General features: G+C 42.9%; 1 protein-coding gene across 1 annotated transcript in view; it reads right to left on the bottom strand.

Annotated features, from left to right (window-relative positions):
* Positions 1–3,495: 3,495 nt before the first annotated feature.
* LOC115390949 (neuronal acetylcholine receptor subunit alpha-7-like) overlaps positions 3,496–25,803 on the bottom strand; it is a 59,385-nt gene continuing 37,077 nt past the window's right edge. Inside the window, exons 5-10 of the mRNA XM_030095009.1 lie at positions 14,768–14,847; positions 10,028–10,195; positions 7,473–7,667; positions 6,958–7,044; positions 4,751–4,860; positions 3,496–4,119 (exon numbers count right to left, since the gene is read on the bottom strand). Coding sequence (XP_029950869.1) covers positions 3,526–4,119; positions 4,751–4,860; positions 6,958–7,044; positions 7,473–7,667; positions 10,028–10,195; positions 14,768–14,847 — 1,234 coding nt within the window. The 3' untranslated portion in view covers positions 3,496–3,525. The remainder of the gene's footprint in view (positions 4,120–4,750; positions 4,861–6,957; positions 7,045–7,472; positions 7,668–10,027; positions 10,196–14,767; positions 14,848–25,803) is intronic.

Below are 25,803 nucleotides of genomic sequence, written 5' to 3'. Positions count from 1 at the left end.
CCCAATGTGGAATTTATCAAAAACCTACAGGCTAAGAGGAAGAGATTCAGAAAACATTGCGAGAACCAAGAAAGAAACGATCAAAGTGCTAATAAAGAGTAAACACAGTACCTTTCACCACGTTATCACCTGCATCCCTGCTGAAGGCCGAGCCGACATGCACCTCCATGCATTTCAGTTGAAGTTTGGTGAACTTTACCCACTCATGATGCATCATTATTGGATCTCTCCTTTATTTTTCTCCAAATATCATGTACACTGAGCATTTATGTACATTTTCCAAAGAAGACTGAATCATTACTGAGCAGAGAGGCACAGACCACAAAGAAAGAAAGAAAAAAAATGCAATTCAAGTTGACCAAAGAACAACACACATGATTAAAAAAATAGATATCTGAAAGGTATTACAGGGCAGAATGATCACACCTGTAGTTTAAGTGAACATCGACCATCAAAGTTTCACCAGTTTGAGCTGCGTGAGGTGTCAGCCAGCTTTCACATTTAATGTCTAATTCACATTTTTATTCCCATCATGAATTTCTAATCAGACACACTTTGAAAACTTTAGAGTTTTGTTGATGCTTTTCACCTAAAAAGAAAGAAAAAGACAACAAGAGCAACAATAGAAACGGCCTGAATATCTTACAAAGTGTCTTCATATTTGTCACTTGGATGGAGAAAACACATTTCTCACTCCAAATCTCACATGAGTCACCGATATCTACTTGTTTATCTCATCTGTGATGAGTCAGTGATTGAGGTGTAGTGTATTTCCTTTAACCATCATGCAACACACTGAATGACCCTTCTTCTCCTCCGCCGTATCAAAATTTGTTTATCTCCTCACTGACCTGAAAATGTCCTCAGGTGAGCCTCTTTGACTTCATTTACATGATAAAAGAGAAAATAGAAAACTCTTGTACCATTTTGGATGTCTGTTTGCACATCATGGGGGCTTTTATCAAGACAAGTCAAATTCAATTCCAAAAATGTTTGGTGAGAAACATATATGAGCAGCGTTACAGGACTTCAGTGTCATGGTGAGTCGACCAGTCCACAGGAGGAGCCAAACAAAACCTGAAAATATGAACCAATCTGTCAGTATGTGAGAAATACCCACCAGTCGAGGGAGAGACCCGTCTGGCATGAGGACAGAGACATTTACAGGTTCTGAGGAACACATCCATCTCAGTAACAGACACAGTAAAAATGTTGAAATTTAATTATGCAGACAATCTGCTGTATCCGTGAATCTAAGTAAGAGTGATAAAGGAAAAAAAATATGTTTCCATTGGAGGACTTTACCATTAACTTCTTTCCTTTTTGTGTAAAAAACACTGTCAGCTGTCTGGTGACTCAGCCTGCTCTTGTTCATATGTTCTGAATCCAGAAAAAAAGAGTTGGAACTTGTTGAATTGTGAAGCTCATTTTGAAGCCCGAACCAGCTTCTCGTCTGCACCGATCGAAGCACCAGCTTGTTGTTTTTAAACTGAAAATGCTTATGTGGGACACGAAACTTGAATACTCTGCTGTAAGTCCTAAAAGCTTTACGTTTCCATCACAAAACTGCCGTCTTTAAGGAGGAAATTTGTTTCTATTGTACATTCGGAGGCTTCAGCCTTTGTTGTGTTGCTTAATCCTTTTCCTGCCTCTTTGAGTGACCCAAGAAACCAACGTCTGGTATAAACTTGTACTGTAAGACTAAACTAGTGCCGCAATTTGATTTGAAATGACTTTGGTTGGTTGTTTTAGGTAATACTGATTCACATTAAACAAAGACGGTAGAGTGTACTGTCCTGCATGTTGTTCAAGAAAAACAAGCGTAATAAAAAAAGCACATCCCTGGTTAGGTTTATAAAAGGTGTGAGGATCACAGAATGCTAAAATAAAATATGCACAACATGGTGAACACCTCCAAGTATTTCTGGATGTACATTTAACACCACACTGGCTTCGCTGTTTGTCCGTTAATGGCAGAGATGACGATTGTTTACATGACGAAGGTAGTCGACACGTCGCAGCTGTTCGCCTGCTCATTTAATAACAGCACCAAGTCCATTTCCAGACCAAGAAAACAGAGTTCTCTTCTTCAGCTTCTTCTCAAAGTCCACCTGCTGTGTCCAACTCAGTCCGAGGGCTGTCGGTTGTGCTAAAGTGGGGCTTTGTCCATGTCTTCTACCTCCCAAGGTCAAAGGGGACACTCAGCATGGTGAGAAGAACCCAGGTTTCACACAAATCTCTTGCGTAAGGTCACCCAGTAATCCGTGTTGCATGTTGTCGCTAGAGATTAGAGGAGGAAAGTGTTTTATCGAGTGGAAACAAACAGCACTACAAAAGATTAGTGCTTAAATAGATCTCCACAGAGGCCACGTCCTCGCCAGCGCGTTGTCTTCTCTTCACACGACAAACAACAATCATGAAACCAGCACTCCGGTCAGGTAAACACAGACTCAGGAGAGAAACGCTGCGTGAATTGTGTGCTGTGCAAGTACTGTGTTAGACGTTAATGTGAACAACACCGAAAATACAGAGCAATGGACAAAGGGTTGGGGAGGTTTCTCCTGAAATTACTTCACAGTTTGATGAAATGAGTTGAAAAGAGCAAAACCGTGAATGTCGATATTCCACATGACCTTCACTCACACTGTTAAAACTCTCTTCGTCACATTTATGGGAAGAGAACCTGGATTTCAGCTGTGCAAAGAGTGACAAAAAGACAAAATGAGAATGGCTTGAAGAGGAAAAAAGGAAATTGAATAGTTATGTGTGGAGAGGGGAAATGAGCTGTCAATGGTCTGTTTATTGTAATAGAATGTATTAAGTTGAGGTTTCGGCCTGCTGGTGAAGCTCAGCTACCTGGCAAAGTCACTTCAAGATCTGAGACGTCGACATTTTATGTCTTTAATGACATTTTATACACAAAATTGAATAAAAAGAGAAAATGAGTAGTTAATAAGTCTGTGCTGGAAGTAGGTAGTTGGCCTAAAGAGCTGAGATGTGGAGTTAGCTTTCTGAAAACCAATGTGCTGCGAGACGCTGCTGAAGACATTTACTCGTGAGATTTCCAAGACATTTAGGCTCCATTTACATGACATAGTGACAATGCAAAGTTTTCCTTGCAGTTTGGGGGCCTGTTTATGCAACAGTGGCCCGAAAATGCAATAACAATGCATTTTCAATTAAAGCATCATGTAAATGGGGCCTTAAAAGAAAAACACTGGAGTAAGGATGTGGAAAAGAGAGTGTGAGGAAGGTGTTTTGAAGCCATGGTGGCAGCAGGGAACTGATGTGACGCTGATGAAAAGTGCAGCAGTGTGAGTTTCTACATCATTAACTACAACATGGCATCCTGTTTGTATGATGTTAGCGAGGGAAGCCACTTTGAAAGAAAGAAAAAAATAAAACAACACATCACCCCAACCATAGACCAGAAACAAGTGATAAATATGTAAAGACAGAGGGATGAAGCTCGCGGTGTCAGACTTTCCAGCGTCAGCTTTGCTCCTCAGAGAGGGAAAAGATCCTTTATGTGAAGTCTTTGGACACCGCCTCGATGAAGTTGGGGGCCGACATGAGGATGGTGAAGGTGCAGATGATGGAGAAGAGCGAGAAGGCCACCAGACATAGCCGGTCCACCACCGCCGCGGCGAACTTCCACTCGCTGCAGATGGCCTCGCCCTCGTCCTGCTCCCGGAAGCGCCTGGCAATGTACTGCACCTCCTCCAGGATGCGGGAAATCTCCGGCACGTGCTCCAACAGCAGAGTCCGCGTCTGATCCAGGTGGATGTCGTGCTGCGCGGGGCCGTTATGGTGGCCGCCGCCGCCGCCGCTACCGCCTCCTCCTGCATCGGTGCTGGGCGGGAAGGCGGGGTTGTCCGTGCCCATCGAGTGGTAGCCGAAGTACAGGTTCATGCTCCCGTTGGTGGTGGTGGTGGACTGGGTGGAGGCCTGTCCGGGGATGGTGCTCATGGGGATGCTGGTGGTGCTGGTGTGGTGAGGAGGAGAGTGGGAGTACTTGTAGGTTGGAGGGCCGCTCAGGCTCACCGCAGTCTTACTCTCCTCTCCAGGCTTCTTCATCCGGAGGAACCAGGCACACCAGTTCAGCAGAATGACCCGCACCTGACGGAGGGCGGGGGAGGGGATTACAGGAGGAAGGTAATTAACAGCTGACCTTGAAACGTCATGTAAACAGGGTCTGAGGGATTGTTCTTCGTATTTCATGCTGTACATTAATTCATTATTCTGAACTCGGCTTGGTATTTTCTACAGACTAGTAAACAGGCCCGATTTTTCCATATTCATGAAAGTAACCTCACTTCATCGATCAGTCATCTGTCAGACACGTCATGTGCACGCAATGCCAAGTTTCTGCCCATTTAAAAAAAAAAAAATTGATTGATCATGGCCTTTAGCTGCAAACTTAGCCAACAGGAAGAAGACACAGGACACTAACTGGACAGTCACTTTACAGACTTCCTTAAAAAAACAAACAAACAAAAAAAAACTAAAACACTTTTTGTTGTTCACTGTCGAAAATAAAAGACTGGATGACTAGCCATCCAGCCACTTGGATATCTGAAGAATGACCCCCTTTTGAAGAGAGCAAACTACAAGCAAGACAATTAAAAGTTCCTTCTGGCTCACCCACACTTTTTTAAACATGTATTCCATCATAGCTGCCAAGTTCAACTCTTAGCCCCCCTCTCTTGCCCCCAGAGCTGTCAGTTTATTCCAAACACTCTTGACGTACCCATTTTGGCATCTTCCCTCCATGAGGGTCGTGGTGGTGGAACTGCAGAACCAGAACGGTCACCACCACAGATAGGCCCACTATCATCATGGTGCTGGCAAAGTACTGAGCTGCAGAGAGATGGAAACACATCTGAATGATTACTGATCTCCAATATCAGAGATTACGGCCGGGATACTTTCATATTTGAAACAATATCTTGGTTAAGTTAGTGCATGGTGCTTTCAGAACTGTTGCACTGTGAGTCAGTGGGGAGTTTGCTCCTGTCAACTTAACTAAGGTCAGCGTTTTGATGTGAAAAAGCAAAACTTTTGTTGCGTTTTGGTTGTTTGTTTACGCGATAATGATGCTAGGAGCCACTGAAAATGCAACTTTATGAAAACGGCTCCCAAGTTGGACCTGAAACTAAATAATTTTCAGTGTGTCTGCCCTTGCTGTGTAAGCGGACATAGTTTCCAGATAATCCTTTAACCATGAAACTTTCCTGACGTGAAAACAGAACAAAACAATGTGTTTTTTACTTGAAACGTGTAAACGGGGCCACAACACCTCTGGGTCTGGCAGGACAATGACTCGTGTTTTGTTTCCTAACCTGCAGTCTATATTAAACACACACACACACACACACACACACACACGCACAGAGGACTGGAGGCAGAGTTAGGCTGCTTCTCGTGTGCATGTGGATGTCAGCGCACCCATCAGAAGGCTCTGTGTACATTTCCATGTCAAAGTATAATGGAATCTGTATTAAAACCTGTCAGAGCGGACATTTCATTTTGACCAGAATCTATCAGTTCTGCTTCATCTGTAATGAGTTTATACTTCGACTTCAATAAAGGCAAGTCTGCTAATGGCTGCGTTTTCCATGACTGAGCTGCCAGACGATAGCAGGCGGCGTCTCAGTCTGCTGGCGTCCCAGCCCCGTCTCGCAGCCTGCTTCCTTGTCTCCTCCGGTCTTCATCACTTCAGCGTTACACAGTAGGACTGTGTTTGTCTCAGTCTTCGCGTTCAGTCCGCTCCACCTCTGCCTCCACCTCCACATCCTGCCTCAGCTCACAACATATCGCTCAGTCGGCCAGAAGAAAATTTCCTGCCACAGATTGCCCTGTGGTGGGAACACCAGGTGTAAATATCTCTCTCGACACCACAACCTATCACGGCCAGCCGTCCACTGGGCAAACAATTCTCTGCATCCGTCAGCTTTCCCGGGTTATCCGTCTGCCTGAACAGTTAATTAGAAAAGAAATCTCCACGCTGACCCGACACCCGGCCCGCGGCTATTTGTGGCTGGTCCAGCGTGTGTCTAACAGCTCCCTGCAGAGGGTCGGGCTCAGGTAGACGTGGAGGGCGCCAGAGCACACATATTTCTGTTTTTTTTTTATTCTTTTCTCCAAAGCAAATCACATCTCGCTTTATAAGATACTTCGAGTAGAGTCCCTCATGCAGGTTCTGCATTTGTCAAACTCATTTAGTTCTATTTCATTTCTAATGGGACTGACTGGTTAACTTCTAGCAAGGACATCCTAAAAACATTATAGAAGACTGTTTTTTAAGACCCCCTTAACATGAACATTTCAAGTGAAAACTAATCATTTTTGTGTTTTCATTTTCGAAAAGTTTCATGTTTATGCGGTAACTTTCTGAAAACGATGCCCGTTGCAATGGCAGATGACGAAGTTGGATTGTTATACGATGGCCGTAAACTCTCAAACATCCTTTTAGATTCTCATAATTTGATTTCTTTTGCTGCTTCATCTGAAATGTGGCAAATAAGTAGACAAAAGGACGCTTCATGGATTTTGATATCTGGTTATCTGTTTGCCCGGTGTTGCAGTTGTGCTTGGAGCATGTAATCCTTGTATCTATATTCCTGTCGTCAAGGTTTCCTGGTTGAATTTGCTGTGTAATATCACTATTTTCACATGATTGGTGCATTGTTGTGTTTCAGGCATAGATTTCTGTCTGCGCTGTGATTTAGAGCCCTTGTTTCAAAACAAACATCTCAAAATCCCCCGAGAAATAAATGAAAATCTGAATTTCCCAAAAGCCCATCTCTTCTCAAACCTGGCACATTGTCACTGGCATGAGTACAAACCACTGCACCACTGCGCAGCCTCTTAATGCTTCGGTTTAATCTTTTTCTTAGCTTCTGATGGCAAACAAAATCACCAAAAAGTGGGATAATTTGAAGAGAAGCGTCTCACCGATGAGAGGCACGGAGTCAGAAGTGGCAGGCATGATCTCCGCGACCAGCAGCATGAACACCGTTAACGACAGCAGCACCGTGATGCCTGGGAAACAAAAGAGCACAAACACATCACCTGAGCGCTTTTCTCTTAAAACTCTGACGAAAATAAATGCAGCCAGTGGCTTCAAACGATGCTGGGATGTAAGTCTGGAAGATTTCCGCCTCTTTTCCTCTCCCGGGGGGAAACTCTGCCTTTTGTGTTCACGATGACCCCGTCTCACTGAGTGGCATTTTGAAACAAGCTGGCATTTTCAGGTCCATGTGATTATCTTTGCTGTGTTTGTAGCGGCGCTTTCATTCATCCGCTAATGAAAAGAACTCAACAGGAATGCTAATCTGCAGACATAATGTCAGCATTAGCATAGAGCTGTGACAAATAAACAGGGTTATTCGTGCTGTCAGGGAGTGAGAAACATTCTGTCTGCATGTGTGATAGCGATCATGCATCTCTGTGTTTGTCCTGCTCGGTACCCAGTGAGATCTTTTCTCCGGAGTCGGCCGGGAGCAGGAAGACCAGCAGGGCCAGGCCGGAGATGAGCACGCAGGGGATGAGCAGGTTGAGGCCGTAGTACAGAGTCCTGCGCCGCATGGTGACCGTGAACGTGACGTCGGGGTACGGCTCTTTGCAGCACTCGTAGTACAGCTCGTTACGCTTTGACGGCACACCTGCAGGGACAGGTGAAGAGAAACACAAGACTGAGCTTTGCTGCAGGCATAACAATACACAGTATAGTGACAGAACATTGAGTATTCTCATCCCACACTTCACTGACCTCTGCTACAGACGCCTCGTGCTACAATGTCTTCACTCAAAATTCAAACTTACAACCCGGAGATGTTGTCGGTCAACATCGCGCATCATGCTTCATCCTTAGAAGCTCCATCGTCACTGATCTGTTTTGTGAGTGTGAACAGGCTCCGGTGTGTATTTCAGCCACTGTGCATCGAAATGATGAGTGGACACCATCGTGATTGATTTCATTCGCAGAACCATTTCAACGTGGACATCAGACGGCGTTATCACGTCCTTTTTGATTGATATCAACAATCCACAGTCAGAAATCAGTGGAGAGCACAAATAAGAAAAATTACCTGATTTGTACAGATATAACAACCAATGGAGGCAGAGATATGAGACTGAATCAACACTTTTTTTGGGTTGTGTATGCCTGTGTGTGTCTACTGCCATGGACATTCATTTCAAATTAATTACACAGATTGAGTTTCATTCCATTTAAAGTTTGTCACCTGGACACTGAAGAGAAATAGCCTTTGTTATCCATTTATTAATGTGATGGATTGCAGACCTGCCGAGGCATTTATGTGTGAGTGATCCGGCACGGGCAGCGGAGTGTTATGAGGCGTGCGTGTGTGTGTGCGTGCGCTTGGCCAGCTTGCGGCTTGGCTCTGCCTGAATTAAGTGAACCATTCCTGGGCCAGCTGTCACCCCTCTCACCCTGCCTTCCCCCTCCTCCTCACCCCACCAGCCAGCTGGGTGCACTCGCTCTGCGAGTGTTTGTGAATTTGAATTCTTGCCTCTGACTGACACCGAACACTCGGGTTCGAGACGGAACAAGTGCTTCTATCACCTAACTGACGTCACCTACACTATACTGTTCCCATACTGCGTTTATGATTTTTTTAAATGTCTTTTCATCATTCTTCAATGTCCTCTTGTCTGTTTAATCATTTAAGAAAAAAAAAAAAAGAGTCAGATATTGTCAAGATATATTTTAAACAATGACAGAAGATCCTTCATCCAAGCCTTCAGTTTAACTTTACCAGTTTACCGGTTTGTAAATAGAAATCATTCTTTATTTGCGCCAGTTGTTAACCTGTCATCTGGATGCAGACATCGGCCATCTCCTTGTGATTGCATCTTGAGACGATAATTAAAAAAGCACTCTCCAATCCCCCCCGACTGTGACAGCTCAGGGATGTGAACCCGATATGGAAATCAGCGAGGCGGGACCCGACCTGGCTTATCAACAAACATGTCAGGGGAGGTGAAACGGCCCTATTTCTGTTATTCAAAAACAAAAAAACCTCTGTCACGCTAACAATTTCTGCTCCTGCGTGTGCATGAATGAGCGAACATTTCAGCCACAGGTACATTCAGCATGCCGGGTGTATTTCTGAAAGTGTAGCTTCACCTAATGTATTACATTTACAGTTGGCTGAGTTTCAATCACAGCGAAGTGGGATCATTTCAGCTGCAGACTGCATGTTAATTCACACTGCAAATTGGATGCATGTTTTACTAAAGACGGATGCTTCGGTTAGCTCTTTGATATGCCCCGTTCTGACATGTCTCGGGAACCTTTGGGTTTGTGGCACAGAAGAAATAACATTGTCAAACTTTCTGAAGGTGACTTTACAGCTGCTGTTTTTCACACCATCGAATTGAGTGTTTGGGACTGAGTGTGTTGCAGAAGTGTACGTGTGAACATGACAAATGCATCAAAACACCTGCGTTCAGAGCAGCGTGCAGACAGCGTCTCTCAAGTGACACAGTTTTACCAGTGTGATGGCAAAGAAATATCTACAACCAGAATTTCTGAGGGTAATGGCAGCTGTGTTAATGTAACTCGTATTAATTCACCTTGAAATGAAGAGTAAAACACTCAAACGATCCAATGGAAACTGGATTTCACAAGGTCAAAAATCCAGACTTGGACATGTTGGATGACAAATTTCAGAGCATTATAACAAATAATGTGAATATGAAACAAAACATAAGATAAACAAAATGGGAGATGATCAGCCTCAGGCTCGGTTTACCCGACAACATTTTCAAGTGAAAATGCAACACTCTTTTGTGTTTTAGGCGTCCGTTGACATGATGACGGCACTTTTCACTTGAACAATTAGACTAGTGTCTCAGTGTCAAAGTGCAAAGTGCAAAGCAGAACAAATTTTATGATAAAGTTTCAAACAAAAGTCATGGAGAGCCAGCTGAGGAAAAGCCTCTCTGGTTGTCAGTTTCTGTTTGTGAAGGTGACTTGAGTGATTGTTTCCCCTCTTACCCACGAGGTCCCACTCCCCGTTGGGGATGTAGGTGGAGATGTCCACATCCATCATCTGGAGGTCCAGGAGCCAGCCGTTATGTGTCCAGGAGCCAAACTTAAGGTCGCACTTCTGCACGTCGAACGGGAACCACCGCACATCGATGTAGCAGGTACTTTTCAGGATTCCTGGAGGAAGGTGTCAGAAAAAAGTTACACCCTGAAACACTTGATTTAACCTGCCTGTTGATGTTTAAAATATATAGAGAATGGACAATTGTTTTGGTTTTTTTTTGACCTATGCTGTGAATACGGTGCCTAATGTAACTGTGGAAGATAGTTGGCATGAAAGGAGTTTCTATAGCAAGTCGTGATATAAAACATTAGAAAAAGATTGATAGAACATTATAGGATGATCTAAACTACAGATTAATGTGGTCATCTGTGTGCCTTTTTTGTCACATAAATGCTGTGTATATTATAGTGTTACTATTACTTCTAACCAGGGCTGTTTTACTCGAGTCCGGACTCCAACTCAAAGCGTTTTGTTGTCGTCTCAGACTTGTTTTGGACTTTAAATCGTCTCGACCGAGTCCAACCTTGTTTTTATTAACAAAAATGACCATCCTTCCTTTGGGGGTCAAATATTTCACCGGCGAAAGCAAATCATTCTCCTTGGGTGAAACGTTCAGTATCTTTATATTTTAGGAACTTGTGGTTTGTTTAGACGTGAAGCAAACCGCTGTGCCGTTTCAATGAGCCGATCACAGCTCTTTCACTGTTGTGGACTTGTGTCCAACTGCTCCATTCTGGTAAATCCCAAAAGGATTCAGTTATAACATTTTTTCCATCTCAGAAACATTAGCACAGTCTATTGTGGCTGCTTTGCTAACACCCAGATACAGTTCATCGACTATTTCCTGTCTTAAAATAAAACCTGTGTCTCAAAAGTAAGACAAGAAACCATCAAGCACGACGATGGACTTGTGTAACAGAAAAGGACGCTGCTGAGCATGTAAAGTATGAAGTTTGGAGAGCTGTTTGAGACCAGTTCCGGACTTAAAACCTGTAAATTATGGATGCCAGAAAGAAATCCAGTCACATCGGAATCGGGATTCTTATATATTAAGATTCTGAATTGATCCCAAATTTCCAAGGATCAATATTTAAGCCACACCTACTCTTGCCATTCAGCCTTGATCTTCGAAAAATTTCCTGATCATCCTGATCACTCTCTTTCATCTGATCCAAACATCCAGCCAGTAAAACTACCACGACCCACACACTGATCGATTGTCAGCAGCCTGAATGTTTCTGATCCTGTTCATTCATTCTCGTCTTCTCATGCGATCACTGGCTCAGCTCTGATCCACAGAGTTTACACTACCACCTCCACTTTCAGGTCTTCACTGCACTAAATTCTTTCTTTACAAGTCTGAAATTCATCCTCAGTGTCCTCCAGACTGTCCCCCAGCCCCACCCACTGAAAAACCAATGTCAGCAAGTGAGATTTTCTCCACACTAAAATCTGAAATGTTCTCAAATGCTTATTTTTGATTCTACTGATAAGTGGGTATTTATGTGTACTTTTGTTAACGGAAGCTGATAAGTTTCAGTTTTTATGATTGCATAAACACTAAAAACAACAGAATCACATAATTATCAATGCCGTACACTGAAGGAGCGAAACACAGGACCAGATTTTCACCCCTTTAAACACAAAGTCAGCCTCACACTTTTTGCAGAACTATGCACACAGTCATTTGCAAAACACTAAACACATTTGTACACATCAGACACAGACGTATATCAAGATGTCACTTCATTGCAATTCCACAGCACTGATGGACAAATCACCACACCCATGAGCCGTTTGGTTAAACACCCACATCAGGTGTGCAAACACAGGATTGCTTTATTGTAGACACACCAACCAGGTTTGAGCTCTATGAAAATGCAACAGATGAGAAACATCATTGGCCACAGGGCTATAATTACAGTAATGTCTCAGGGCAACGTGGGGGTAACATCACCCTTTGCGCAGCCATTTCCCTGAATGGGGTCCACCACCGTCAGGCCAACATGGGCCCTTACAACACATCAAATGATCAGATGTTTGGACAGATTGCACAGCCTCCTCCCAGTAAATAACCAAATGCACCAGATCCACGACATGGTCATCTGGGACACTGTGTCATTCCTCCACTCTGCTCTGGTCCAGAACTGGTTTCAGCACCATCCACTGTTTACAGTCCTGTACCTTCCTCCATACTCTCCATTTCTAAACCCCATCCAAGAATCTTTCTCGGCATGGCGGTGGAGAGTTTATAATCTCTTGCCCCAGACTCAGATGCCCCTCATTCAGGCCATGGAAGAGGTTTGTGACCAAACTGATGCTGCAGCTGTGCGAGGATGGAGCCGTCATTCAAGACGATTTTTCCCACGTTGTCTTGCCAACGAAGATATTTCCTGTGATGTAGATGAAATTCTCTGGCCAGATCCAGCTAGGCCAAGAGATGTTTAGTATTTCATTTATTTTACTCAGATTTCTTTTTGTTTTCTTCATTTTCTTTACATATTTTTAACCTGTACTGGTAGTACAGTATTTTTATTTGTCTATTTTGTGGGTTTACAGTGTTGAGATATGTTTCCTTGTGATTGTCTATGTTGACTGAATGTGGTTATATATAAAAAAATCCAATCATATTTTTAAAAGTCTGCAGCATTGATCTTGTGATGTGTTTGAATTTACTATGTTGTAGATTTGCACTTTCTCTGAACTTCACTTACAGTAAACATCCAGACGTAGAACTGCCAACGGTGTTTTAAGCTAAACACTGCAGTGTGTAACTGGTTCAAACAGAACTAAGCCTTATGAAATGTGTGTGTTTCATATGGTAACATGGTATGGTTTTTACAAATGTGTATATAGTTTTTCCAATAGTGTTTCATTTTGCACAGAATGTGAAGTGTTCTCCATATTGTGTGTGTGGTTGTGCTAATTGTGTGTAGTGTTTTGAAATTCCGAGCCCTGTTTTCAAAATCGTGTTTAAGCAATTGTAAAAGACTGTAACATTTATTTCTAAGCATTGATAAATTACAGTTCTTATTTTTATTTGCCGAAGTCACTGGTTGAGTTACAAATGTTAAACTTTGTTGCCACAGAAATTTGAAAACATTCCCTTATTTGTCAAAAGTCAGACACTTTTGTATACGCTTAATGAATCACTTGATTAACCTCGTGAAGTTGAAATTTCAAGGTTTTTTTTTGTAACTTTTTTCCAGAGATCTTTTTTAGCTTTTAGAAGAATGTAGTTAATCCTGGAATTGTCACCCATTGTTACTAAAAGAGCATTGGTTATGAATTGACAATCGATTCTGAATGAAATCGTCCCCCCAGGAATCAGAATTGACTTGAATTGTGAGTTCTTGTAAGATTCACCTGCTACTGTTAATGCTCATACCGTAGGGGACTGTGGTAAAGGCACATGCTCACACAATGACTGAAGATGTTCATTGCTTGGAAAGGCTATGAATGTCGTATGAATGTTTTTTTAAGTTTCAAGATTTAAGATTGCGTACATCTAAAAGGTTATGCTTATACCTGGGTCTGTTTATTCAATAGGATTACACAATATCATCTGATTTTCACCTAAGTTAGTGGAGGGCTGAATTCATTTTCATTTTCTTGCATAGATTGTATAAAAAAATCTATATAAATAAAAACATATTTCAATTGTTTTGATCTGATTTGAAAATTTATTCAAAGTGAACATCAGAATAGAGGATGCAGACAACGACAACAAAAATTTTGAAGACCTCAGTGAGCCAATATTCAAACAGTTAGTTAAGGTTTTTGAATCTTCGAGGGTGCTGCTGGTTCTGCTCCTGATGGACAAGCCTACATTTGACAATCTGTTGGTTGACTCTGTCGAAAAGCACCTGAAGACACCACCAAAGAAATGACCTGAAGCTGTAGGTGGCAGTGTAAACTCTTTGGATCAGATTTGAGCAATAATTGCATGGGAAGAAGAGAATGAGAAACAGGATCAGAGACATTCAGGCTGCTCACAGACAGTCAATGTGCTGTTGTCTATCTCTTCCAACATTATGGACGCTCAGTAAGGAATTCAGGCGTAAGAAGTCTAACAACATACTTCTTTGTAACATTAACAACTAAAAACACTAAAACTTGCGCCTGCTTTAATCCAGATATCTTTGCAGCACACCTGAAAGTTACCAGAGGCAATCTGTGGAGAAGCAGACGGCGTCATGCAGGGAGCGAATTGAGTTTGCAGAGGATGTTAATGACAGTTTGTGATGATAATGAGGCAATAATGTCGCTGAAACTCTGGATTCAGTGAAAGTGAACTGTGATGAGGTGGGAAGAGACTGGAAAGGCAATAATGAGGATCATTTAGAGAACACTGCTTTGGTGGAAGTAAAATACTTGCAGATGAGAGGGACATGATGTGGTGTAAATTCTGAAAAATTGTAGAGTCATCACTTTGACACGTGATGTAAATTCATATCACATATTTTGATAATGACTTTTATTTTCTGTGGAACAAGTCTTTACAACATTTTTTTAAATCATTTGCTTGGCGGTTTGCTGGGCCTGATTGGAGCATCTCGCGGACCGGTTTTGGCCCACAGGCCTTTTGTTTGACACCCCTGACTTAGCGATCGTTCACGTTGTCCTCCCACGCTTCAACAATCCCTGACGTATTGGATACGTAACGGTGTGAAAGAATATCTCACCAGGTGGGATGTACTGGCAGGCTCCCGACGCATTCACCAGCACGTTCGTATGAAACGTGGCATCAAACCTCTCATCCGCGCTGAGGAGACAAGAGAGGTTATATTAGAAATGCAATGAGTGAGAAGAAAGCAGAGAAGAAAGAACGAGGAGGCAGAGGTCATGAAGTAGAATCAGAGGGAAGTTTTCCCGCTATAAAGAGAAACCCCAGGCAATAAGCAGCAACACAGACTGAAGGTGACGGAGAGACGCGACAGGGGGGGATTAGTGGAGATCCAGACAGACGGGTGTAATTTCACTGATCATCCTAAACAAACATGCTCGTCTGCCATTGAGACGTCCTTCAAACAGAAAAAGGGAGAAATCAAAGCAAAAACTGAGCATTTCACACAGGAATGTGTGAAACGTTTGAAAGTATTTCATTTAAAAAAAATAAAAATAAAAAAGCATCTGTGAGAATAGAAAGTCTTAGACTGCAGTGCTAAATATAGACTGTTTGAAATCATGTATAAATTATTCGTTTCTGCAATCACTGAAGCAAAACATGAAGTTTCATTTTATCCATCCAACATTGTTCGTCAATATCTCTGATGATCTTCCATGAAATGCCTTCATGCAAACAGTTCATAGATGGTTTGATCAGAAATGTAGCAAGTTTATGATTGATTGGCTTTAGTGCTGCTTACCAGACACCAAGGCATAAAAACACAATGTCAAAAGACAAACGTATAAGATAGTAGTCCACAATTTTAACAAAAGCCAAAAAGAAGGAATTTCAATCTCAATGAATTTATTGGAGGAACTAACAGCTGTGTTCGCATGAAACAAAAGTCTCTTCATTAAAATTCCATCTGAGCCTTCAAATCGCTGAGTTTTTGAAGATGCTCTTCGAAGCTGTTTCAGATATCAAAACTGCACTTTAAAATGTTGCAATTTGTAACATTTTTACAAATGATTAGAAATAAATGAAAGACTGCTTCCAAAATGTGAAACTTTTCTGAAACGAAAATGCCGAAACGAGGCATTTTCATCTGAATGGATGTTTTGAACATTGTAGAATGAAGGATACTTCTGTAAGCTCTGAACTGACTAAATATTACAACAAAATGATCAAACCTGAACAACTAAATAACCTTCTGGTATATTACTCCTATTTATCATTCTTACTCTAGAACAAGTGGAATGTCTGTTCATTTGACTTGGTCGTAATCCCTGAATCACTCTTTAATTCAAACAAAGATGCAGTCTGAACAACAGCTTGAGTTTCACCGTCATGTGGCTGCTACAGTGCGGGCGTGGTGGTGGGCGGGGGCTGAGGAGGCTCATTCAACTCTTCCCCGAGGCTTTTTGTTGCACAGGTTGAACATAAATTTCAGCAAACTGTGCTGGGACTGAGTCCAGGAGGGATACAGTGGGACAAGGCTTCACCCGACACAGATTTATAGCCTCTACATCCATAATTTAAATCCAATCAGTCTTTTCACAAAGCACAGAATGGAAAAACAAAGGGAACACTGTGGAGCACATATAATCGCTCCCATCCACTGCCCAGGATAAATGAGCTGTATTAGCATTTAGTCCTGTAGTGCTATTCGGAATATATTTACTTAACATGCATATTGGAAAGCATTAGAATTTGAAATGAGGTTTAAATACTAATTTGCAAACCAAACACAAATCAGCCACAACATTATGACCACTATTGCTTCCAAAACAACATCGATCCATGAATGCCTGGGCTCTGCAAGACCTGTTCAGGTGTGTCATATTGTCAGTATTCAAATGGAATCAATTGTCCAGCACATGCCACAAATGTCTGACTGAAGTGGGATCTGGGGAATTCAGAAGCCAAGCCTCAAACTCATTGTTGTATCTCTCATTAGCTCGTCTGTTGTCAAACACACACAAATCCTGACACCTGCTTTTTTTTCCCATCTTCTCACACAAGTTTCAGAACAGATTTCACCAGTGTTGTATTGATCACCAAACCACCAATGTCTTGGCTGATCAGTTAATGTGCTGGTTTCCTGCACGGATGAGGAGCTTCACACATAAAGCAAAATAATGCACGTAGAGCTCCCACGAGCTTCAAAGTGTCGACGCATAATCATATTCACATTTTAATCAGATCTGTGTGTAAGAAAGACGTGTTGCCAAAAGGTCGAATGAAGAAACGATAAGGCCATGATCAAGGCTTTGAATACAAAAGGAATCCTGTTGCACATAATGGGATTCTTCAACCACTAAACCTTTTGAAAGACAAACTCAATAAAAAGAAAAAAAAATCAAGTCATTTTCTCACATTTCAAAGGAAATATCTTAGAAGGAAGCAAACTAATCATCTGAAATTGAGCATAGAGAGTTTTTTCACCAAGCAAATCAGGCTACACAGTTCTGCTTATATATCATTTTTATTGGCTCAGGATATGGTCGAACCCACTCTGACATTTTATTCCTGTGAAAACATTGTCAGAGTACAAACCAACACATCATCACCTACACGTTTTTTCCCAAAGTCAAAGAACTGAAGAAAGGAGAGACGGTTTATATGATTTACATAAGAAACGCAATGAAAGTATAAAAGTCGATCTTATACAATCCCAAGTGTCGGCAGGATTGTAAAATATTCAAAGTCCGGCTTGGCAGAGAACAAAAGGCTCCTATATTATTCATCTGAAAGAGGGTGTAGGGCTGATATGTGCTGACATGTGCATATACTAAACATGCAGCTGTTTACCTTTTAGCTTGTGTCAGGCTTCACCGCATTCAACGAGCCATCAGTCTCTGGGGTCTGTTACGCTCTGTTACAGCAAGGTGATTAATTAAAATATCAACTGAATTCTATCTCGACTCTTGTAAATGCAAGAACTACAAAAAGCTGATTAAAAAGGTAGGAAAGATGAATGTATGTCCTCTATCCCTGACCTCCATGAATTCTTCTGCACATTTCATATTCATGGACAACTTACAGTTATTCTGAGGCTACACTGTATGACACATTGCACATTGCACATTTTCAGGGAATAGTATTGGATATTGCACATTTCTGTTTTTTAACTTCTATTTTAAAATCACTCATTTATTTGCCCATACTCTCTATTTTCATTCTATCAAGGGTGATATATTTTCTCTGTATTCTCTATTTTTTAAAATTGGGTGATGTATGTCTAAAGTGTAGACTGTACATTTTAGGAGGGCAAGCAAGAGGAAATTTCCATTAATTGATCGAAACAAGGATTCTTTAGCTTTACTAAATATTCCATAATCATGACACCAAATTTCAGTGTTTTCTCTTGACAGAGCCAGTTTACACAAGAATGGTTTCAAGAGAAAACACAACTTCCAGTGCATTTTGGTGCTTGGAGCCACTGAAAACACAACTTTTTGAAAATGCTGCTACTGAGCATGTGCATCACGGCCATAGTAAACGATTCAGACTCTGTGTTATGCAATCTTCACCAAATTAGGGGTAAAGCTAACTAACCACATGACTGTAGTTGTGTTTTTAGGTATTTCATCCACAACAGTTTCTGCGCCCTGCAGGCGGCACATTACAGAGTCACGACACTGCAGCTCCTTTCACGGCTACATTAAAATTCACTTTTTCTTCCAACAAGATAACATCAAAGTCTGTCATTGATCGCTGGCCTACGGAGCTCTTGTACGAACTACTTTATGATCAAACAATGCGTCTGGTATAAACACCCCAGACATGCTCGTCCTCCCAGCATCGCTCACAGACTCCCGAGAAGATGTGAATCTTTGAACTGCTGTTTGCTGCATCAGCATAAACACTCAGAGCTTCAACAGAGTGGTAAACCGTCGACCCTGTGCTTCTCAGAGGAAACACAAAACACAGCCACAAGCGTCTGGCCTTTGCTTCTTGTTTTCAACAGTCAGTCAGTTTTCACGGTTACAGCTCAGCAACCATCAGCTGCCACCTGGTCGACACCTGACTTTCCGAGCGTCACATGACACAATTGGGAAGAAGAGAACCAAAGGCAGCAAAGCTTGACTCAAAATTATGTGCTTTTTGTATTGCAAGGGACCACCTTCTGAAAATGCTTCCCGTTTCTTGCTAATCCAAACAAATGCAGTTGTATTTTAGCCCTTTGCTTTTGGAAACCCTCTCAGTCAGGGTCCCATGTGAAACCATGCAAAGAAAAGTGTTTGAACACCTGCATTGAGCACAAAAAACTATTGCGAGTTTATATTAACAAAAGTTTGCAAGTCTTCTTTAGATCTGGTTACCTTTCTGAACAAAGCCCAGACAGCACTTCACTGTTTAAAGCACATTTCCCCCTGATTAGTACAACAGTAGTGGATCAGATCAACCTATCCTGAGTAACAGGCCTTTAATGTTGCTGCTATTAAACCTCTTCTTAAAAAGCTTCAATAGCCAGTCAGAGTTACTAATGATCTCCTCATGGCCTCAAACAAAGGACTGGTCTCTGTTCTCACCCTGTTAGATCTCAGTGCTGCTCAGATTTGATCATTTTGATCATAACACCCTACTGCAGAGACTGGAATAGATCATTTGGATTAAAGGAACAGCACTGAACTGGTTTCAATCAGATTTCACTTTGTTCATGTTAATGATGACTCTTCAGCTCAGACTAAAGTTAAACATGGAGTTCCACAGGGTTCCTCAGACCTTCATAATGAGTCCACTTTGGGTCATGCTTAAAACCACCAGAATCATATAAAGTGTAAACAGCTGGGCTGCAAACCGATCCTCTGCAAGCCAGACACAGTGAATCATGCACATGGTGACCAGAGTGCAACCTTTTGGACACTGCGTCTGCAGGGCATGCATGGAGCTGCATTCAGAGAAGGAAAAGACACAAGTTTATGCACATGACAGTTGTTCATGACATTTACAGAAAGCCTGCACAGATGCCATATCATTAAGTGGAAATGTTTGATGCGAGAATTTCATTTTTTATGAAAAAAACTTCTTTTCAAGTGCAGAATTTGGTCTGCACTTTTTGTCTACAATTTCAGGCACCAGACATTTTCATTATTTTTGTTTGTGGTTCTGAAACCCACTCAATAGCCTACAGTGGCAGGTGAAGAGTTAGTGAGTGGAACATATCAGGTATTGTAAACATTTTGCCTTGAAAACACAAACTGTGTGAGGTTTTAAACTGATCTGACCTTGTGGGCTCTTAGGTGTTCTTCATCTATCGAACGAGGATCATGGATAATCAACAAGGAAGGCTGACCTCTGTGCTCTGATCCCACAAAGAAGCTACTACAGCTCAAACTGCTCAGAAATTAATTCTCATATTGAGTGAAAAGTGTGCAAATACATTTAGTTTTAATTTGATGCATACCTTCATTGGGAAAATTATTGTGTATAATATTTTTCAATAATGGTCAACCTGAAAATCATCATGATGTAGCAGAGAAATCTACCGAAGCTCATGAGTTAGGCCGACAAGTCTTGTAATACTGTTCTGCACCAGCAGATGGTGTGTTGAGTTGCTTCATTCAGAACAGTAACAGAAGAGAACAGCGACTCACTGCTGCCCCCCTGGTGTACAGAACAGGGATTACACAACTTTTACACATGATACCTTTATCCAAATCACATGTCAAAATGTCCAGATTCAACCTGTTAGCCTTCAAACTTCAGCAAACAGGAAGTGGACACAGTAATGGACAGGCTGTTTCAATGTGACCGTTGGTTGAAGATGCATTCAGTTTTTCCACAAGTTGAATGACCTCCTACCAGTTTTGACTTTCCCTGAGTGGAAACTCTTCCATCCAGATCAAATAAATTCAATCTAATCTTATTTTATTTTGCCACCTTCTCCTGCTTGATAAAAGTGGCCATCAACGCTTCATTCACGATTTACAGTCAGTAAGATCAGTGATCTCTTACGTAACGATAGGTTTCATTTAACCTCTGTTTGTTACCCTTATTATCTCTATTTACACATCTGTTATCATCTGCCTCTCATAAGAGAATCCTCCAACATCTCGAAGGGTCCTGAAATGCCATCAATCACAGTGAAACTCATCTCAGCTCATTTCGTCCTTCCTCTCTTAAAGCTAGGGTTGGCGATCTTGGAAAACTAGCATGTATTCGAATGTAGCATTTCCCCAAGGCTCCGCCTAGCTCCGCCTAGCTCCGCCCAGCTCCCACCCCATTGGAGGAGCTCCTGTTGGGAGCGTCTTCAATGGGAGGCACCCGGTTACATGCACGAGCACCGCTGTTACAGTACTAACCTGTCCTCAGCACTTGGTTTCTTCGCTTTTCTTTATTTGCACTACGCCAAATTATGGCGCACTCAATGGTAAGTAAACCCCCAAACATTCTTCTGTGCCATTTTGCAATGACGCTCCGTCCTTCTCAGCTTAGCAATGCGTGCACTGAACCAGGGCCAGTGCACGCCATTGAAATGTACACGCAGGGGGCTGGTAGAACGGCGAGGGGATTTGATTGGTTTACAACCAAGGTGTCCCGGAAAGACTATTGGTTGCTGTTTTTCCTGTTTTACTCCTGCTGTAGATAGCGGATATTTTCCGCTCTACTTTAAGAACATGCTATGAATTACTTCCCATTGGGTCATAAAGATCATTTTAACCAGTATTTAAAAAAATCTATCTAATTCAGATCTCCAACCCTAGCTTTAAAGGGCAACTCCGGTTTTTTGACACCTGGACCTTATTTATAGGTGTGTGCATGCTCATATACTCACTCAGACAAACATCGTGCAGCTCGGAGTCCTTTAGAAGTTATTTAGATCCAACCGATTTAGCAGGGGCCACGGCAAGGGAGCTTCAGCGTGGGACGTAATCTCTGCAAAATCGCTCATTTCGGCTATATTTTTCATCCATCGCCAGTGTTATCATAAAGTCAGCTCGTCTACCGTCTTCAGGTGGGTCAGCTTTCACTAACTTAGCCACAACTAGCTCGGATGGGACCATTGCCGAGCTCCTCTGCCCAGCAGAGAGGCACTTTGAGTCGGCCTCGGCTGTCATGGGGCCCGGGCGTCTGACTTCCAGGGGCCGAGTGGGGGTCGAGTTGGAAAACAGCCCTAAGCTGCTCCACGGAAACTCCGGAGGACCCAAAGCCCGGATGCACGGTTTGCGCGCGGCCGTTGGGCTGCTCCTGGATGACTCTCCTCGCCGGGAGGCTGCCGGACCTCCGGTGCCCAGCAGAGACGCACTGTGCCCCGGCCGTGGAGCATGCGGGGACCCGCCGCGCTGCTTCTGGAGCCCTCTCCGCAGCAGGAGGATCGAGATCTCCGCCGCCTGGCGGATGCGCGCTCCGGGCCGGGCCGCGGGACCCCACCAGAGGCCCTGCTTCCGCACGGAGGTGTCAGAGAAGAGCGAAGCGGAGCAGAGCAGAGCTTTGAACATCCAACCCTGGACCGAAAGGCAATCCGGGGCCGCCACGGGGCCACCCCCCCCGCCAACCCCCGTCATGGCACCCAGTGCCGCCACGGTGACGGACGGTTCCCCCGACCCAGCGGCCCAGCCTTCAGGCCCGGTCGGACTCTGCAGGTGGGCGACTGGACCCACGCGCCGTCTGACCCACCTGACCCACCTGAAGACGGTAGATGAGCTGACTTTATGATAACACTGGCGATGGATGAAAACATATAGCCGAAATGAGCGATTTTGCAGAGATTATGTCCCGCGCTGAAGCTCCCTTGCCGTGGCCCCTGCTAAATCGGTTGGATCTAAATAACTTCTGAAGGACTCCAAACTGCACGATGTTTGTCTGAGTGAGTATATGAGCATGCACACACCTATAAATAAGGTCCAGGTGTCAAAAAACCGGAGTTGCCCTTTAATAAGTCCAAGGCGCTGTCCATGGTGCTGAAATAGCCACTCCAGCATTGGGGTGAAGATTATCAGTGGGTCATTGTCTTAAATCCAAGGCGCTGTCCATGGTGCTGAAATAGCCAGTCCACCATTGTGGTACAGAGTAGCAGTTAAAGCTAGGGTTGGCGATTTGAATTAGATACATTTTTTTAAATACTGGTTAAAATGATCTTTATGACCAGATGGGAAGCAATTCATAGCGTGTGTTTGAAGTAGTTTGGAAAATATCTGCTATCTACAGCAGGAGTAAAACGGGAAAAACAGCAACCAATAGTTTTGAGGGGACACCTTTTTTTTTAAACCAATCAAATCCCTTCGCCGTTCGACCTGCCCCGTGTGCGTACATGTATGCATGCACTGACCCTGGTTCAGTGCGGGCGTAGAAGGACGGAGCAACGTTGCAGAATGGCGGAGACGAATGTTTGGGGGTTTAATTACCATTGAGTGCGCGTTAACTTGGCGTAGTGCAAATAAAGAAAAACGAAGAAACGAAGCGCTGAGGACAGGTTACGCCAGGAACGCACTGGACGTGGAAGTGCTGTGCGCACGTCTCCGCTCCCAACGGGAGCTCCTCCAATGGGGTGGGAGCTGGGGGGAGCTAGCTAAGCGGAGCCTTGGGGAGATGCTACATGCTATCGCTAGTTTTCCAAGATCGCCAACCCTAGCTGTAATCACTGCATCATTAAAAATCCAAGCCGCTGTTCATGGTGCTGAAATAGCCAATCCACCGTTATGTTGCAGAGTATCAGTTGGTAACTGTATCATTAAAAATCCAAAGTGCTGTCCATGGTGCTGAAATAGCCGATCCACCATTGTGGTGCAGAGTATCAGTGGGTCACTGTTGTAATAAGTCCAAGGCGCTGTCCATGGTGTTGAATTAGCCAATCCATAAGATTATCACTGGTTAACTGTTTTAAAGGGGCTGTATCATGCTTTTTTAGCTAGTCCAAACCCTAGAAATGGCATTAACATGGTAAGAGTTTATTTTTGGCGCTAAGGAAAAGTAATTTTGTGTGAAATAAAAGATTTTCTGGGGCTAATTCTGAAACCCGGAAGAGAAAACGCTCCGTTTCACTGAAAATCCTGCCTCTCCCCCTGTGGACTTTGATTGACAGCGTACTTCAACCAATCGGTGCTTCAAAACAAATACGCTGGCTAGCTTTAGCTCTTTAGCTCTAGCTTCTCCACACGCAAAAACGTCTTTTCCTGTGAGAAACTCACCAAGCGCAGACCCTTCAGACCCTTCAGACTCTTGCTCTTGCTTGACTGTTGCTTTAAGACGATGGTCAAAGTTTATCCTCGAAATCAGAGTTACAAAAAGCAGCAAGCTGATTGCCGAGGGCCTGTGGGAGGGGGGCTCAGGGGAGCCATCTTCACAGTGTGACATGAACGTGGGAAAACAGAGCGTTTTCACGGGTGCGGGAGGGGCTGCCTCTCTGAGCAGCACAAACACTAGGAAAGCTTAAACACGCAGGCACAAAGGAAAAAAATGCTTTGGTGGTGTTTTCGGTGAGTACATAACTATATAACAAGGTTAAAACATACAAAAAGTGAATTTTACATGATATAGCCCCTTTAATAAGTCGACGGCACTGTCCCTGGTGCTGAAATAGCCGATCCACCATTGTGGTGCAGAGTATAAGTGGGTCACTGTTTTATTAAGTCCAAGGTGCTGTCCATGGTGCTGAAATAGCCAATCTACCATTGTGGCGCAGAGTATCAGCTGATCACTGTATCATTAACAATCCAAGCCGCTGTCCATGGTGCCTAAATAGCCAATCCACGGTTGTGGTGAAGATTATCCATGGGTCACTGTTTCATTAATTCAAAGGCGCTGTCCATGGTGCTGAAATAACCAATCCAGCATTGGGGTGAAGATTATCAGTGGGTCACTCTTTTAAGTCTCGGAGTGTTTTAAAGTTTGTGTTTGAGAGAGGATTGATGCTCTGGGAGCAGCTGTTAGAACCCCTCTGACAGTTTCATAATTGTCTCTCTGCCTGGGCTTTTTACTGCATTTCACAAAAAAGATGTTTTAGGGACACGAGTAACAGCACTTTATCCTCGAGTGGTCCTCCCTATGATTTATGTCCGATCACAGAGGTCCACAGAGGTCCTGATTCGACTTCTCTGTTTGCTGTGTCAAACTTTCATGAATAAATACAAAACCTTAATTCACTGTTTTCTTGTCCTGTTTCTGGGAATTCTCTAAAGAAGTCATAGTTTTCATGTTGGGCCACTGTTGGTTGCTGCTGGTTGATGTTGTAATAAAAACACACACGCAGAGAAAAATACAATAAACACTGTGCATGTGCAGAGAAACTCTGGGTCCTGGAAATTTTCCTGGCTGTATCGATGCACTCTGGGTATTATTGCTCATTATGTCACAGCTGTCCTCAAAAAGTGTAAATTTTGTGCATGTTACTTGTTTACGTGCCAGTCGAGTGTTGAGATAGATGAATTCTACTCTGTAAAGGAAGTGATATTGTTTAAAAGGTAGATAAAGGAAAAAAGTGTGGACAGAATGATGTTTCTAACACCCTGCAGAGATCAGTGTCAGAAAAAAATTGTAAAACTGACATACAACTAAAACTAGAAGAAATAAAATATTTGTTTATGTGGGCAGGTGGATTGTTCCTTTGCACTTTGTCAATATTTTGGATATTTTATGGTTACATTTTCACAAATGTAAGAAATTTTATTTCGATTTTATTGGTGGAATCAATGAATAAAATGAGAAAAGACTTTTTTAGGGCAATTTGATAAAATTACACTATTTGTGTAAACACGATTTAAACTGACACTAAGGAACTTTTCAACCTTAATAAAACATTTTAATATCTTTTGTGATGATACATCGACATACAACTAGTTGAATGACCCCTCTGTCACGGGTTGAGGGCGTCAGTATTGCTTTCATTTGGACTAAGCAACTGTGAGGAGGGTGGTAGGAACCCTGCACACTAAAAAACTCCAAATGTGTGGACTGCTTTACGGCATGCGTCACATCATGATATAACATTGTTTAGCCACCATTAGATTCATTACCTCATCGCTATCCGTCCTTCACACAGCCACTGGAAACAAATGAAGGCGAGTTCAGTCCGACAGCATGCCACCGGGAGCAGCATTTTACGACGTCACGCGCTCGTCCTCATGGGAACTGTGGTATTCCTTCAGGCAAAACACTACCGCTTTTGTC

This window comes from Salarias fasciatus, chromosome 6, assembly GCF_902148845.1.
Source record: "Salarias fasciatus chromosome 6, fSalaFa1.1, whole genome shotgun sequence".
NCBI classification, from domain to species: Eukaryota; Metazoa; Chordata; class Actinopteri; order Blenniiformes; family Blenniidae; genus Salarias; species Salarias fasciatus.
The sequence above is the reverse complement of the archived record's forward strand: the minus strand, read 5'-3'. Positions and strand labels throughout refer to the sequence as shown.